Raw genomic sequence first — 16,977 nt, forward strand, 5'->3', positions numbered from 1 at the left:
AGTCTACTTAACATCTTGGATGTATAAAGAGAGCAGGATATGGTGCCTCCACTCAACCTTACAGCTAATATCTCCCAAAGGCTTTCCGAGACACAGCAATAAGAAAACTGCTCTGTGGAACAAAAAGCTCTTTCCTCATAGACCACGATTTTAAAAGAGATGTCGGCAAAACTGTTGACAGGACGTCTCCGACCAACAAGGTCAGTTTTATACCTTCTATTATTAATGGTTGAAACCAGGGAGATTTGAGTCAGTGGGCTGAGGAAAGTCAGTGAAACACTAACATATATAGTATATGAAGTGAGCTACACGATGCAGAAGCAAACCATGAAGTCTGAAACATTTTAAGATGAGTAATTTTAACTGAGGTGAGCAGGTGCCATCTTTAAGGCTCGTACGCAGTTGTAATACATGCAGGCTTTACATGCACCTGTTCCTTCAGTAGTAAATGGCTGTTAACTAAACCTGTTCCCAAATGATTATCAAGTCACAGCTTAGAAACTGTAATGTAATGTAAGCTCCAAACGTTAGCATACGCAATCTAACCATCACCTACAGCAGCAACACAGCATTGAACTCCTCCAAAATAAGCTTTCAAACCATCCAAGGTTTCTTTCAGAATGAATAACATTTTAATTACATTTCTATTTAAATACTATACTGAAATACTCAGGCTAAGTTTAACCAAAGCCTGCTGTACACACACTGTTGCTCCTTTGTGTCCATGTCTTTTGCACAGATTATTAGCATGATAATGAGGATGCTGACTTTTTGCTTGAGGCGTTTCTCTTTTAGAATTATAATTCATCATGCGTGCAGCCATGTAGTGCTTATATAAGACCCCTATCAAGTCTCATTATTTTTGAAAAACCCCTACCCTAATCAGTTTCAGCACCAACATTAATCCAAGCTAGCTGATAAAATCTGCTCGAGACAGCCGTCGTCTCAGCTGACTAACTCCATGGTCATCAGGCATCAGAGAACTGGGAAGCCTCATTTTGTTTACTTCTGTGTGAAAACATTGTTTCAAAAATTACTGTATAGTTGTGTGTGGGCGATCGGGCACCAAGACTGCATTTGCAGTCTCTGATCAATTCAAATCAAATTTGCCACTGTACAGCTTAAGCCTGGGCGACACTTAGTCATAATTAAGAGGTAGTAGCTGCTTTGTTTTCACTGCAGTAGTTCAACCCTCTGAAACACAAGCAGTTTCATTTTGTTTTTTTGGTTCCCGAGACATTTTTACTCAATGTGAGCAAATTTTTTACTGCAATATAAAGTCCTACACCTCTGCAGAAACAGCACAACCATGGCTAGAAGGAAAATGAAATCAAAGCTGTCTGTACAGTACGATAAAGTTCCATGTGAAAAAAAGAAAAAGTTGACTTTCTTTGATTCTTCATTTTACCATATTGAAAAAAATGGGATAAATGTGCAACATTTTTCCAAATGCCCACAAATGTTATCAAGACTGGGAAAAAAGTGATTCTATAATCTTTAGATAATTTACTTCCATTTTTCATTTGTTTACTTGTCTCCTACACAACCTGCAGTTCAGTTGAATAGTCCCTGAACCTTTGCCACGTCAATCTTAGCCACAGAAGAGTTGGTCATGGCTTTCTAGTTACACTGAAAAGTGTAGATTTTAATTAAAATTTTTTTTTTTTTAACTGAATCTGGTTAGTTTCAAAGTTTCATTTTCAGAATCTTTTTACATGAGACATGTAGAATAAATTTAATTTAATGAAATATCATTATTTTAAACTTGGATTACATGGAATCACATGACTAGTTCAAGCACCATTGGAAAATTTAACGATTCTCTCTATTTTTTGTTCGCAACATAATTCAAAAATGGATATGGATGAAATTTTCAGGGAAAGTCAGAAATGACACAAGGACCAACTGATTTTGGCAGTGATGCAAGTGGGGTTCAAAAGATTAACACAGTAAAGACGGCTGCTGTTCTCACCTGTTCTGCTCCTCCAGTTTGGCCAGCAGCTCCAGTTCATCAGGACTCAGATTCTCAGAGTCTGCTGGAGAGGCTGCTGGTGCTGACAGCACTGCATCGTGGGAAGAAGAATCTGGGCTGAGCACCGGGCTGCCTGTGGACGGGGGGTCTGCGTCCATGCCGGGAGGGGAAGAAGGGCACTCGAGCTGAGGAGGTGTCCCACCAGAGCCCTCTCTTTCTGGGCTGCCGCTGGGGATAGACATGTTGAGGATGGAGGGGGGCGGGTGCAGCAGTGGAGGTCTGGTAGGAGGGTCTCCCTGTGGATCTCAGTGGACCTGGTTGTCGGCTGAGTGGCCACCTGGCTGGCCCTGGTGCCAATACGATCAGAGGTCTTTAAACCTATCACGGATGCAAAAAAATGTTAATGAAAACGACCACAGTGAATTAAATGAATGGAAATGTGGCAGGTGATGTCATCACCAAAACCACCGCAACAAATTTGTGAAATTAAAACTACAACTCAGTTCAAACTTTGGCATCATAGCATGACATGTTCTGTATTGTTCAACTAGACCATTAATTGTGCATGGCAGGTTTGCTCTAATGTCTCCTATATAATCTTGCCTCATGCTTGACTGAAACTTATTATTTTGCAACAGATGAAAAGCTTATTGATTAAATGGAATTAGTTGATAATTTACCATTTAGCATGTGAGTCATATTTCAATAAATACTACAACATTTGGATATGAAGCTGATGCTGTTCTTGTAATACTTTTGTATATATTCACCATCTCCAACAGACAAATACTAGTTTAAAAAGTTAATGCAACACCATAGCATTAAAATCTACCTTCAGCTGTACTAGAAATGTGTCCATTTAGCAATAGTTTCGGATTCTGCTGAACTATATTAAGTGGAAAGACAAGTATGTCAATATTTACTCTTTCTCATCCTCTCCAAGACCAAATATTCCTATTATTCACATTGTTAGTTTATGTGCTGTGAAAATTAGAAGGAAAAAAGGGCGTAAGACAACATCAATGAGCTGGAGATCCACATTAAAATGTTAATAATTCCCCAACCACACCCTTTCTCAAAGGGAAGGAGTGGCTCTTAGTCACTGTAATGACGTCACCGTGAATGCATCATGGTCCGTCCCTGCTGATAAACTCTGCCATCACAGAGGTGTTTACTTTCAAGAATAGTACTTATGGATAGCACCCTATAGATCTTCTAGCTTTTACAAAAAAAAGAGCAATAACAAAACATTGAAAAAGACAGCAGAACATTACAAAAATGATTAAAAGCAGATGGTGGAAACACTGCTGTGACTGTGATCTATAGCTTTGAATGAACTGCTGTGATTGGTAGATATTCATAATTTCTGTATCAATATTTCAACAGGAGGGGGAGTCATAGAACCAACCTGTTTTTTAACACACTTGTACATTCACACTGAGTTGTAACAGCTAATAACCTGATATACTGTTATTCATTAATATCAGCCTGCATGATCACATGTTGGCATGCATTCATAAGCGGTGCTAGAAACTGACTGGAAACAGCCAGAGAATTAACTCAGGTGTCTCACAGCTGACACTGCAGGCCTGAAACAGATGAGCCTTTAACTGATTTCCTTCTCATGTAGACCCAGGTATGATTTCACAGAAGAAAACTGATCCAGCTACACTGTTTGGGTTGAAGGCAAATTCTTATTGATTACGGGTTTTATAAATGATTTATAAGCAATGCCATGTGTGTGTTCCCAGTTTGATACTTAAACTGATTGTGGACACACAAAGAGCAGGCATTTATGGATTCAATGCAACACACACACTTGCCAATTTTAGACACCACATCTGGACATTGGGCTTTGCTTTCCTGCATCATTTTCACCTTTAAAACTACATTCATGCAGATAGAGTGTTTGCTTTAAAGGGCCAGTGTGAAGATGTGCCAGAAGAAAACAAATATCTCAGAGCTGAGGACTCTCTTAGGACAAACAACCATATTGTGTACAGATATAAATGGATGTCTCTGCTGCAGCAACCCACCAGAGAGGCAACCAATGAGAAGCTGCAATTGGTCTGTGGAGCAAATGAGCTAAAAGGCTGAAAAGCTTCTCTACAACTGGGAGCTAAAATGTGGAGCTACAGTCGATCCCCATGGATCTCTTTTGTCTGCTTTATAGATGGCAGCTGTTTTAAAGGGGCGACTTGCAGAAAACACACACAAAAAAGGCAACGTAGTTGACAACCAGCTAATAATAACCTGTATTATATAATAAATATAGGGGCTATGCAGTCATATAGATGAAACAAATCACACAACATGCACACACACACTAATCTAGTCAGCCTTATTCTCTTCAATACAGTGAACTGGTGGAAAAACACCAGATTAAACTCCAACACAATGCAAAGAAGAATTGATTATTTTCCATGTGATCAAGCGTGATGGTTGGGAGAAACATTCAGCAGCCTATAAAACATGAAGCATATGATGATGACATGCAGCAACACAAGGAAAGCAGAAATATCGCCTGCAGGAGAGGAGAGGAGCATATAACTATCTGAGCACTGCATGGGGAAGAAACAAGGACCACATTCATGCATTGCAACGCTCCCTATCAAAAGAGCCATTAACGAAACTGACCACATTTGTAAGACGCCTTTTTCAAAATACAATCTGAAGCACATTCATTTTGATAAGGAAAGTTTGGCTAACAGAAAGTAACGACAGAGCAGATTTTCTCAAAAACAAGAATTTGCTGCAACAATCAAAGGACAATGTCAATCTGTCTAAAAATCATCCGACACATGGGGAAGCCTCAGGCAGTGATGCATCTGCCTTGTCAGTCATATATTCACCTCAACCCCAGCAGTAAGACTGAAGTGAGCTTGAAAAAAAGATGAACAAGATATCTACACGTTTACCTTCAGGACATTAAAATCCAGCTGACAGTAAAGGTGAATACAGCAGGTTCATGCGCATCATTTTAGCCAGTCTGAGATGTTTTACATCAAAGGCACGTGGGAAAAAAGCAATATGGAAGCCGGGTCTAGACGGACAGAGAACTCAATCACCAACAGAAAGTTTCATTTTACTTATATGTCCGAATCTCTGCACCAGATTTTCCTTGCCGAGTTTAAATAACTGCAGCTGCAGATTCAGACTAATCCATAAAGCCACTCTTGAAGCCAAAAACTGAAAATTGTATTTTAACTTTTTAACAAGCCACTACACTTTGGCTGCGACAATCTCAGAGAGGAACATGGACTTCTTAATAAAGAGGCCATCAGATTAATAGAATACCGGGCTAATGAAATGCATTGTGCTGTGAAAGCACCTTGTTAAGTGTCACCCTTTTAGAGACGACAGAATAAAAGAATAGATGCTTCAGAGAGGTTTCAGCACGACAGAGGGCTTTTCAGCTGTGTCATTGTGGTCAACCCACACTGTAGAAGGTGTGAGTCATGCAGGGCTAAAGAGTTTTTCCTCTCTCTCACACACACACACACACACACACACACACATACTGGTTAATGGAAGGACATTGTGAAGGTCTCTGACAAAGCAAAATAAGCCAGATTCTCCAAGCTTGGCTGTTGCTGTGGATATGACAGCAGGCTGGCTGGATTGTTGTTGTGTGCTTGGAAGAAACTACAGCATGCCAGCATGATAATCCACTCATATTTGTGTGTGCGGTACATGAAAGGTTACCGATTAGCATGTGCAGTGACATGCGTCCATACATGTGAAACAGCTGGCATGTGGTCTGTGTGGGAGTCCTGCTGTGTGACATGATACATATATGCAAAATGGAAGTGTGCAAATGTGTTTAGTTTCTAATTCAACTAAATCACCAGGCACAATTATTGTGTTGTGTGTAGTTTTATGCTGGAACGCATCCTCTCCAAGCTCTGGCTGTCTAACAGACGGAGCTATTGTTTCCTCCTGACCTACACACGCGCGCACGCACACACACGCACACACGCACACACACACACACACACACACACACACACACACACACACACACACACACACACACACACACACACACACACACACACACACACACACACACACACACACACACACACACACACACACACACACACACACACACACACACGCCAACATGAACTAACATCCCCTTTGCCCTTCCACATTTGAAATTCTGTATGCATGATGTGCATGAAAACGTTAGTGCAGCATGTCTCTAATTTACAAAATACTCTTTTCTTGGTGTAAAGAAGCTTTTCACAGTCCCCATCTGGTCCTGGTGACATGGAGTCTGATCCAGCCTGGGGCAGTTAAAATAAGGAGGATAACACACACAAGACACACTGTGAGGCATAAATGACTTCCCCAGAGACTGAGACAAACACAGAAACACAAAAATGTAAAAAACTGATCGGCATTTTGTGAAAAGCAAACAGGCAAAAAAAAAATCTGTTGCTTTTCAAAGGCACCTGGACCTTGCTAATTGTGGACCTTCCTGCTGGGACATCAAGCGCAACCGCCTCTTTGGTTAATCTGTAGCTGTTGTTCCAACTCATGAGCTCATGTTTGGCTGCCGACACGTGCACTGTCCACTTTCATGCTATTCAGCTACTGTACCGCTGTTCTTGTGACTGCTGCTGGGTCCATGTTGCTCAAAGCATCCCATTGTTAGGACGGGATGTGATGCTTCTTTTCCCCCTTAATTCTCTCTCCTTCCCTCCCTGTTCTGTGAAAGCCATAAGTGGAATCAAAATGACTCAATTAGCTTAAACCGAAGCATGGAATTAACTTTCAGAGAACTGATGCCGACGTATTGACGAGTTAAAAACACTCCACGTATAGTGTGAAAGAGCAATGGTGTGTTAAAATAGATCCTGATCAATTTGTGGATGATGAAAGCAGGCCTGACAGCGGTTAAAAGCACCTTTACTGAAGTACATTACGGACGGATATGCAGTAGAATTTCCATGTACTTTACAGATGTAGTTTACATACACAAAACAGGAAACACTGACAAAGGGCCAATTCTACAGTTATTTTACTTTTGATACTTCTAGCATTGCAATTTTAACGCTAATGTTATTGAACTCATGATGCAAAATTAAAAAAAAAAAAAAAAAAAAGACAATCAGAATCAAAGGAATTGTATATTTTGTCTTTGTCCATACCTGGCACCAATATTCCCCACAGTGCAACTGGACCACTGACTGTTTAGTCTGAGAATTCGTTGGGAATTTTTAATCGTAATGGAAGCTTTTTATATGATTGTACTAGTCCTTTAACTAAAGTAAATCATGCTGGAGTAATTCAACAGTGAATCTGACTGTGTGCTGAAGGCTCCGTGGTTTATGTTCACATCTCTGTGTACTTGGTTACCTGAGAACCCTGAGAACATCATCCAGCATGATCATTATGGTAATGACAATCTGTTTAGCCCTAATGTACTGACAGCACAGTACAAATCACTGAGATCCACGTAACTCTCTTCTGTTCATGCCGAGCAGCAGATGTTTTCTGGGATTTGTTAAATATGAATTTGCCGTGACATTAAGCATAGACGAGGAGGAGACGCATTTGGGGCAATTGAAGTATTGAAGAATGAATGACAATGAATGTTTTCCAGACATTTTCCTCTAAATCTACTGAGGACGCTCACTTTGTATGACTTGTGCTTTCCTGCTCTACATTTAGTTAGCATGCCTCTTGAGATTATTTGGTTCCCGAGTGCTACTGTCAGTGTAAATTGCCTAGAAAAAGCTACTCCCCACAACCCGACTCTGCCCTTTTCTACCACTAAATGATAAGGACATTATTTCTAATACTGATCAGATTATTCAATATGTGAGAAAACATACTAAAGCATACTACAAAAACCACTAATCTCACAAGTGGATTGCATGAGGGTTTCATGGAGGATAGTCTCACATAGTCAGATCATTATGTTGTGTAGAATGGCCTGACTACACCTCATTATCATCCTGCTACTGGAGGAAAAAAAAAAAAGCTCTGACATGTTTGCATTTCTTTCAGCCAATCACAATCTTCCTGGGTGGAGCTAAGAACAGGATGGTGTTCACTCGAAATACTGACAGTAATTGTTCGTGTGGAACATTGCATGCAGGGAGGTGAGTATTGCCATTAAAATGGATAATTCACTGAAAAAATGTGGACAAAACATGACATTTTCAGTGTGTAAGTTGCTAACCAGAGTTTGTTGTTTCCTTCAGTGAAATGGATCTTGAAAACGGTAACATAGATAAAGAAAGGAGAGGAGAAAACCATGTGAAATGCCTACGGTCTACATCTGGTGTGTCAAACTACATGGAAGGTAGCTGAAGTGTTACAAACTGGGCGCTACAGCAGTCACATACATAGATTGTTTCTCCAATTTAAATGCTGTAAACCTGCAGAGCCGAACAGCTGTGACGAGGTAAAGCACGTCACCAAACCCACAAATGAACTCTGTGATGAGCCCATTGCATTTCCTGTAACTTCCTTACATCCCACTGGTTTCTTAGTGGAAAGCTTTTAGTGTGAAGGCAGAAAATGTTCGGCGGTAATTCAACAGCTTGGATAAGGCTGCAAGCAAATAGTAATATGGGGCTGTTATTTGAAACTACAAATACTGTCCACAAACACTTGCAGGACCACAGCAGTTCAGCCCAGCGCAACAATCCCCTGCTTTGAGACTGCAGTGGAGACACATTTTGTCACGGCTTGGCACAGCACAGCACACTGCAGATGACATGAGCCAACCCAGGGTAGTGCAAACACCCTAAAAACCAATAACTGATACTAGTTTCCCTGTTGCACTCGTTACATCATTTTTAATTTTCATACTTTCCCAGCGGCACAAACACTGATCGGTAGTGGAGCTTTTTAGTCACTCATTCTGATTACAAACATCTGCTGTTTGCCTTTGAAATGGCTGTGAGTGGAAGAAACAGTCAAACAGCTCAAACCCACAAACAACATCTCAAAAATGAAATTTGTTAGATGTTTTTTTTTTTTAATTTTCTCTTTTTCTTGTATTCCATAACTACCTCAAAAGAAAATAACAAAGTGATCAAACTGTCCTGTCGGTTAAGGTGACCTGGGCAGATGTTCACACGTGTATACGCTGTAGGAGTTTAGATCCGCTTCAGATATAAACAAGAAAAAACTAAATATGTAAAAAGTGATGGATGGAGCTCATTTATTCCAGCAATCTATAGCTAAAAACTCAACGTAAACAAACCAATCTGAAGACATTTCATCGCCACCCGAGCTGCAAACCTTTTCACCTCTACACCGTTTACTGCAAATACAGCACCGATACACCGATAACCTGTTAGCTCACAGTAATATTACAGGTTGATCGCGCAAATCAACAAGCCAGTGTGACGACACGTTTCAAAATGCCACAGTCTCTCCCCTGGCAACCTGTCTGCATTGTTAATCATACTCCCACAGATTCATCCTGCAGTAAATCATTGCTGTGTGTTCATTTTAAACAATAACAGCACGTTGACTGTGCCGAAGAAACCTTTTAGTACAGAAATGAGGCACGTTTGCGCCTGCATGAGAAATCACAAAAACAGGCAGTTATTAAAGGTAAATTTGGTTTTAAATGCCACATGCTTATGAAATGCTAACCCTTGTTGTTTGCCGAAGCAAACAATGTTGGGTGAGGAGACAGATTAAATGACTTGTCAAACAGGTGACCAAATAAAGAGGAAGGTAACAGAGCACAGCACAGGTCAATTTACAGACAGGCACCAGAAACGTCTTGACTCTGGGTACGGCTCTGGCTTATTATTTGAGGATGATTTCCATGTAGGTATAAATCCAACATGCAGCAGTCGGAACATGAGATTCAGCCGGTGTAAAAGCTGCAGGCCGTGCAGATCCAGTTACTAATCTGCAGCCTGCTAGAACAATGGAGCAGAGAGAGGAGAGCTGTGGAGGAGCTGCAGATGTAGCGAGCTTGAACCACAGCATCCAGGTCGTCAAGCTGCTCCCCGTTTTCATGTGTCAGCACAGCAGATGAAGTGCAGAACCGTGTACAGGCCTGAACGGCAGCATGCAGCCAGCAAAACAGGCAAGAAGACAAGCAACAGTCCAGATATGAGCCCTATAAAGGGATAATGTTCTTTTAAAAAAATAAATTTAATTATTTTAAAAAAAAAAAAAAAAAAAAAAAAAAATCGAAAACTTTTAAACAGTGATTTCCATAAATCCTTTTGTTTGGACGGTGAATCTATTTCACTGTAAAAACATTCTGTTGAAAAAACATCAGCGCCAGAACGTATATGTTAAAAATGATGGAATCCTATTCTGTTCAAAACCTGTGAAAATAATAACAAATATCTCTAAAATAATTCAGTTTTTAGCTGATTTAAATGCAGTACAACAATGTCATTTTAGAGTCACACATTGTGAAAGAATGAATTACCATTTGGAAAAAATACAGATTTACGATGCAGACAATATATATAGTTTTGATCTGTATATTTTTAAAGATGTAAATGAATATTGTTTTTCTTTGATTTTACTCTATCTGTAATTGAAGAAAACAGGGAAAATCTGTAAAATAACAGTTTTTAGTGATCTTTAAAATCCTTAACATAGCTACTTTTTCTTTCAAATAATGGCAAATATCTGTATAATAATGAAATACAGCAAAGCTTTAATACAATAAAAATAGTCATTTCATAACTGAACACCGTAAAAGAATGTAAAAGAATGTAACATTTGTAAGCACACAAATTCTTGATGTGGACACATTCACAGTTTTGACCTGTTTTTCTAGAGTTAATATGTAAATAAATAGTTTGGTTTCTGTGATTTTAGCAGTTATTATCTCATTTTTAAGAAAACAGGGAGAATCTTTAAAATAACAGTAAATTATTCAAAAAAAAATGTTAAAATCTGTTAAAAACAATGTAGAAATGTTAGAACGTAGAAAACAACCAAAACCAGCATGATTAAATATGAAAATGAATCAGCCAGCAACTGTTTTGACACACGATTAATTCCCATTTTCAGGCAATAACGTCTCTGGTTCTGGACTTAAAGGTGAATATTTTCTTGTGTTTTTCTTTTCTGGGAAGGTAAACTGAATATTTATAACTAGTCGATTAACTGAGAAGTTAAATGGCAGACTAGTCAACACTTAGAAAATATTTCGGGCAGATGCAGCAGTTGTTATATTTGACTATGTTTAACTTTGACTAAAGGACCAGCCTCATTCATCACCTGTTCCAGGGTCAAACTAGAGCAGCTGTCACTAGAAAAAACGTCTACGTTAACCTCATGAATTAATAAAACTTCTGTACTATGAGAAAAAGTTGTGCCTGATCCTGTCAGACGCTTGAACAGAAAGTGCATCTGAGGACTTTACGGAGACGAGATTAAGCCTGAAGAGCAACAGTGTGACTAATCTTTTCATTATTGAGTTACACTCCCTGATTTGTTCAAACAATACAGTTTTGAAGCTGAAAAATAGAACAGCCTAGAAATAGATTTTAAGCATAAGAGGTGATAAAGATTTCCTACAACCACAACTACAGTTTCTTAAAAAGTTATAATGCTCCTCTTTGATTATTCATCTCATGTTTCCTTGCTGGATTAAGCCACTAGTGGAGTGAATGTTAACCCTCACCGTGAAAAAGAAAAACACAATCACCCTTATTTACTGCCACAGTATCAGTCAGGCCATCTTTGCTGGTGTTTCTTACTGACATCCCTGTTGTACAACCAAACACGGTGGCAGGAAATAATAAACCTGGACAGCAGCAGGCGGAGAACTGTACCGAGAAAGCTGCCAGATGATATCCCTCCTCCTGCTCTGCACGCACACAATCAAAAGCATCCACATTTGCACACATCTGAGAGAGTGTTTATCCTGAAGACACTGTCCAGAGTGTTTTGGCTCATCGCTCTCTTAACACAGATGAATAAATAGGCGGCAGCAGCAGATAGTGCAGAGGAAAAGGCTGGCGGGGATAAAGCTTGCGTGTCACAGAGGTTGTATTCAGTCCTTTTGTGTGCATGCGATTGTGTGGATCAGATAAAAGCAGAAGTTTCGAGTCTTCTGCACTTAAAAACAAGGTCACCAGGATGTGAGAATCTGATACCTGTTTCCTTGACGAGGAAACGTGTGAGGCCTTTTGCATGGTGAGTGGATTTCATAGATAAGCCTCAAAGTAATCTCATTGGGCCGCGTACAAAAGATACGATGAGGCCATTACTCAGCGGTGCGTGGCCTCAGTCATGGGGCATCCAAGCTGTACTTACAAGCAACACAGTGAGATAATTAATTCCTTGATTAGCCCCCCCCCCCCCCCCCCCCCGTTCCTAAAAAAAAAAAAAGATAATTGCTTGAGGGAGCTCTTCCATTTTGTGACTAGTCAGCTATATCCTTAATCCTTCAACAGAATAACCCAAAAACTATGTCAGTTCCCTACTTTTTATTACAATTATAACTTATATGCGTCTGGCCTAGATTTACTCTGAGTCATTTAACTTTCCAGTCCTGGTCCTCTGGGTTTATAGGGTGGCTGTTTTTCTGTTTTACAAGCCCGTCAAGCTCATTTAAATACAACAATGAAGCACGTCTCCTCTACTGTCTCTCTCTCCATATATTTAGATATATATGCCACCAGTGCACGTTTTCTCTCCTGTAGTTTGTGTTTTGTCGTCTCTGTAGGTTTCCTGGATCTGAAGCTGCACAGTTCTGATCTGTAGTTACTGGTCTCACCAACTTTCCCAGTGTTTATCTTTCTTCTGTAAGTTGTTGGTCTGATTTCCATCCTGTTCTCTCTCTACTTTAAACTCACCCTAACCAGTCGAGGCAGACGATCACCCTCACTGAACCCTGTTCTGCCGGAGGGTTCTTCCTGTTTATTGAGCATGCTCAAAGGGAATCACTGGATTTGTTGGGTTTTTTTCTCTCTCATATACATACACATAACACTGTAGGGTCTTCACCATAGTGTATGAAGTATCTTAAGATGATATATGCTGTGAAAAGCACTGCATAAATGAAACTGAAATGAATTAAACTCTATGGACTTCAGTAATAATTCTAGCCAAGGTGACTAGTCTCGGGCTGCAGCTCCTTAAAGGTGGCTGTGTTCTTGTGTTCTCTGTTGTATGGGACGGTAAACTGAATATCATTAAGTGTTATGATGTGAAAACAATCTGAAGTGGTGGGTGTGTTTCCCCTCATTTTGGCCATTTTATACACCAAACAGATTAGTCAACACTGAAGAACAGTTTTGGCAGTTGTGACCCTATATTTGACTATAGGATCAACATTATTCATAGACTGAGCCTGAGTCATACATACACACAAGAGGAAACTAGGTTTCTTCCTCTTAAAGGGTAGTTTTTTCTTGCCATTATCATCAAAGTGCATGTTCAAAGGGAATTTATTGGTTTTCTCTCCACAATATATCGAAAGGTCTTTACTTTGCCCTGTGAACACTGATGTTGTGAATCCCCACAGTATAAATAAAGCTATATCGTCGAGTTTTAGGATGGAAAAATGATGTAAACTGGTGGAGACCTAACATATTAGTCAACACTGAAAAACTGTTTCTGGCAGTGGTGACCCTATATTTGATTACATTATACTTAAGGTACAACATTATTCACAGACAGCTCCAGAGTCAACCTAAGCCAGCCACTACTAGAGAAAACTAGGTGTGCAACTTCAAAGGTAATCTGTTGAGTTTCTCCCTGTAATATAATATTGTAAGGTCATCTTACTTTGCAAATTCCTTGAGATGACTGATGTTGTGAACTTAATTGAATTAAATGCTAGCTCTCTGTCTTCTGGGAAGGTCAACTGAATATCTTAGAATTTTTGGACATGAAAATAAAATTAACTGGCGGGCATGTTTTCCTAATTTTCAACATTTTATACCCCAAATGAGTCTACGGTTTTTAGCAAATGAGTTCCATTTTACTTTAACTAACGGACCAACGGACCATTTCTCAGTTCTCAAGGGGAATCTTTTGGGTTTCTCTCCATGCTATAACACTGTGAGGTCTTCACCTTGCCCTGAGAAGACTAATGTTGTGAACTCGCACTATATAGAACTAAACTGATTTGAAATAAGGACTGAATTTTAGCCAATGAGACTCGTTAGAGAGCCTCAGTGTCTATGTTTAGCAATGACGGCTTAATCAACATCTGGACAGACGTGTGTGTTGATCCAACATAGCAACAACATATCTGCCATCCACCCACTGATTTTCCATCTATGTATGACAGCTGAGGACGACTCCTATTATGCATTTCTCTTGCAGTTTCTCACTGCTGACCGGTGTGTTTGGACATGACAGCTCGGTCTCCAGGCCTATAATGCTGCTGCTGCCTGAACAACAGGCCTTATGATGCTCTGCAGTGGATCAACATCTGTGGCCAAAATGACACATCATCATCATCCTCCTCTTTGCGCCACCAAATGTCCCGGCTTCTCAAACACGATTGTGTAACGGCATGAAATGAGGACGAGGCGTTAAAGCTGAGACAATATGGACTATTGCTCCTACAGCGGCGTGCTTAGCCAGAAATATGGTTTATGTGCTAATGAATGGGCCGCGTCTCCGCTGGCACGCTGTTCAGTGGAATTTTTCGCGGAGATAAATAGAGCAGACGGACTGATGGAGCCTCACCGTGGGCCTGTTTGGTTCTCAATTGATGTGCTCCACATTAATAAGCTCCCGGGCCCGTCAAAATAAATCCCTTAAATAAGCAAATAAAAGCCCTTAAAGCTTACCTGCACTCCTTTTCCATAATCGGAGCGGTGCGTTTATGGTCGCTCCCCACGCCGGACCGTCGTAAATGTCAAACGGCGTCTTATCAGGCTAATTAAAATCTTAATGGACCACCGAGGACAGACAGACAGACAGAGCCCGTCCGGCGCAGTGCCATCCTCCTCCTGCCGCCGAACAAACCGGGAGGGAGGCAGCGCCGCGTCGCACCGCTGCTTCGATAGCTCCTGTGCGGGGGGTTTTCCGTCCGCGAACCGAAATCAGAGGAGAGAAATGTCTCCGGAGGCTGAGAGGACCATGACAGCCGTGTGACAGAGCCGACGGTTCAGCGGGGATGTTGCTATTAACGGCCGCATCAGTCACAGCGAGTAAATCACACAGAATGGCTGGCGTCCTGTGGCTGCTGCTGCCGAGCACGAGGTGGGGCGAGCCAATCAGATTGCAGAGCGAGCTGTGATTGACGTGTTGTAGACCGATAAGAGTGCCAGACAGCGGGATCCCCGTAGAAGGACAGCAAGTGGAGCCAATCACCATCGAGCTTTATTCTGCTGGAAGGCGGGCCCCGCAGGTGTCACACAGCGGTGTCAGTTAAACGGATTTATGTGTGGCAGCTAAATTATTAATTACGTGACAAAAATGTTATATGGGATAGCTTTAGTCACTGTGATTGATTATGCCAAAGCAACTCAATGTAGTCTTGTCAAAACTACAAGAGTCTGTATTCTTTACTGCTGTTCTTAGTAGTAGGAAGTACCTGTTCGGTGTAAACAGACGGAAACTGTCCTGAGATGGGTTGCAGTTTGCATATCACTGCATGGTGATTCCACATCTGAGTCAGTTCCTCCGTTAAAAAAAAGCTTTAAAAAAAACAAAACAAAACAAAACAAAACAAAACAAAACAAAACAAAACAAAACAAAACAAAACAAAACAAAACAAAACAAAACAACAAAACAAAACAAAAAAACCCCATGCACTATACAGAGCAGCTAATGAAGGAAATCACAAAAAGTACTTGGACGTTTTACTGAGAGTCCTCACAGAGGCATATGAATCGGCCAAAAAAAGATGTCAAAATCATACAACAACAAAAATGGAAGGTCAAACCACTGAGATGCTTCATTACTGCAGCTCAAAAGACACACTGTACCTATTCTCCGAATTGCTGGAGACATTGCTGGCTTTCTGAGGCAAATCACTTTCATATATTTTGCTTTGCTCATTGTTAACTTCTTTCTGTCATGATGTTCATGAGATTACATACCCTGTACTTCAGGGACATGCCTTCAGAGAAGGATACATTAGCTGTCTAGTACAGATCTGGAGTGCAGATAGCAGGAAAGGCTAGAAATACCTACAAGAGAAGACTGGATTGATATTATTTATAATATTTTCAAGATGGGATGGGATTACTTTCACCATGTATCTGCAACAGGACACTTTTTTAATGGGGAAGTTGATTGTGTGCATTACAATACAACCATCATGTGTTTAATGAGACGTTTGTATCAGTAGACTGCCAGTGTGAAGGTTCTATGATTTTTTTTGTAGTGCCCCCCCTCTCTCTATTCTATATTATTGAAAAATTCAGCAATAATAATTTGTGTGCTCTTTTGGGAAGTCAATGATTCGTTACTTACAAGAGATGCTTAATCAGCAATAAACAGCAGAAAATATGTGGTCAGTGGTGAAAGAACAGATTGAACACTGTATGTGAAGGTGCAAAGTAGAATCCTTTTAGATTCATTTATTTGGCCATTTGCAGCAGATGATATGAACCTTCTTTTGTGATAAGTAGAACCGTTTCTGACTGTTTCTATACCCGTAAGTGAGTGGTTGTAATGTTTGTAATGGCTAGCAGTCCAAACACTGTGTGAAAAGAAACATGTTGGACAAAATATTAGATGCTTGTCAGGTGCTTTTACACTTAATGCTACCTGTGTTTTAATGTATAGCGGTAGTCCATAGTGTATCCATGTTTAAAGCACAGAGGGAGATACGTTGCTGATCTCTTTCATTTAATGTCTTTTTTCACAAAAACAGGGGAGGAATTATTTTGCCCAGCTCTGGATCTTTGTTGTCACTGTATTCCACACAAACAGTATTACTATCCCAGGATGTAAATTTCATACTTGCCTTCACTGTTCAGAATTGGCTTGAATTGGATTCAAGAATGAAATTTTGACCTTCCCCATAAGAGAAGGGAAGATGTTTATCTGGCCAAAGACCTTATTGCCATCCAGTGGACAGA

At 40.3% G+C, this 16,977-nt stretch overlaps 1 protein-coding gene across 2 annotated transcripts in view; it reads right to left on the reverse strand.

Annotated features, from left to right (window-relative positions):
- evi5l (ecotropic viral integration site 5 like) overlaps nt 1–15,128 on the reverse strand; it is a 42,888-nt gene extending 27,760 nt beyond the window's left edge. For both annotated transcript variants that reach the window (XM_023263698.3, XM_023263696.3), the window contains exons 1-2: nt 14,734–15,128; nt 1,973–2,350 (exon numbers count right to left, since the gene is read on the reverse strand). In XM_023263698.3, the coding sequence (XP_023119466.2) occupies nt 1,973–2,214 (242 nt within the window). In that variant the 5' untranslated portion in view covers nt 2,215–2,350; nt 14,734–15,128. The remainder of the gene's footprint in view (nt 1–1,972; nt 2,351–14,733) is intronic.
- Between the last annotated feature and the right edge of the window lie 1,849 nt (nt 15,129–16,977).

This window comes from Amphiprion ocellaris, chromosome 4 (assembly GCF_022539595.1).
Source record: "Amphiprion ocellaris isolate individual 3 ecotype Okinawa chromosome 4, ASM2253959v1, whole genome shotgun sequence".
Lineage (NCBI taxonomy): Eukaryota > Metazoa > Chordata > Actinopteri > Pomacentridae > Amphiprion > Amphiprion ocellaris.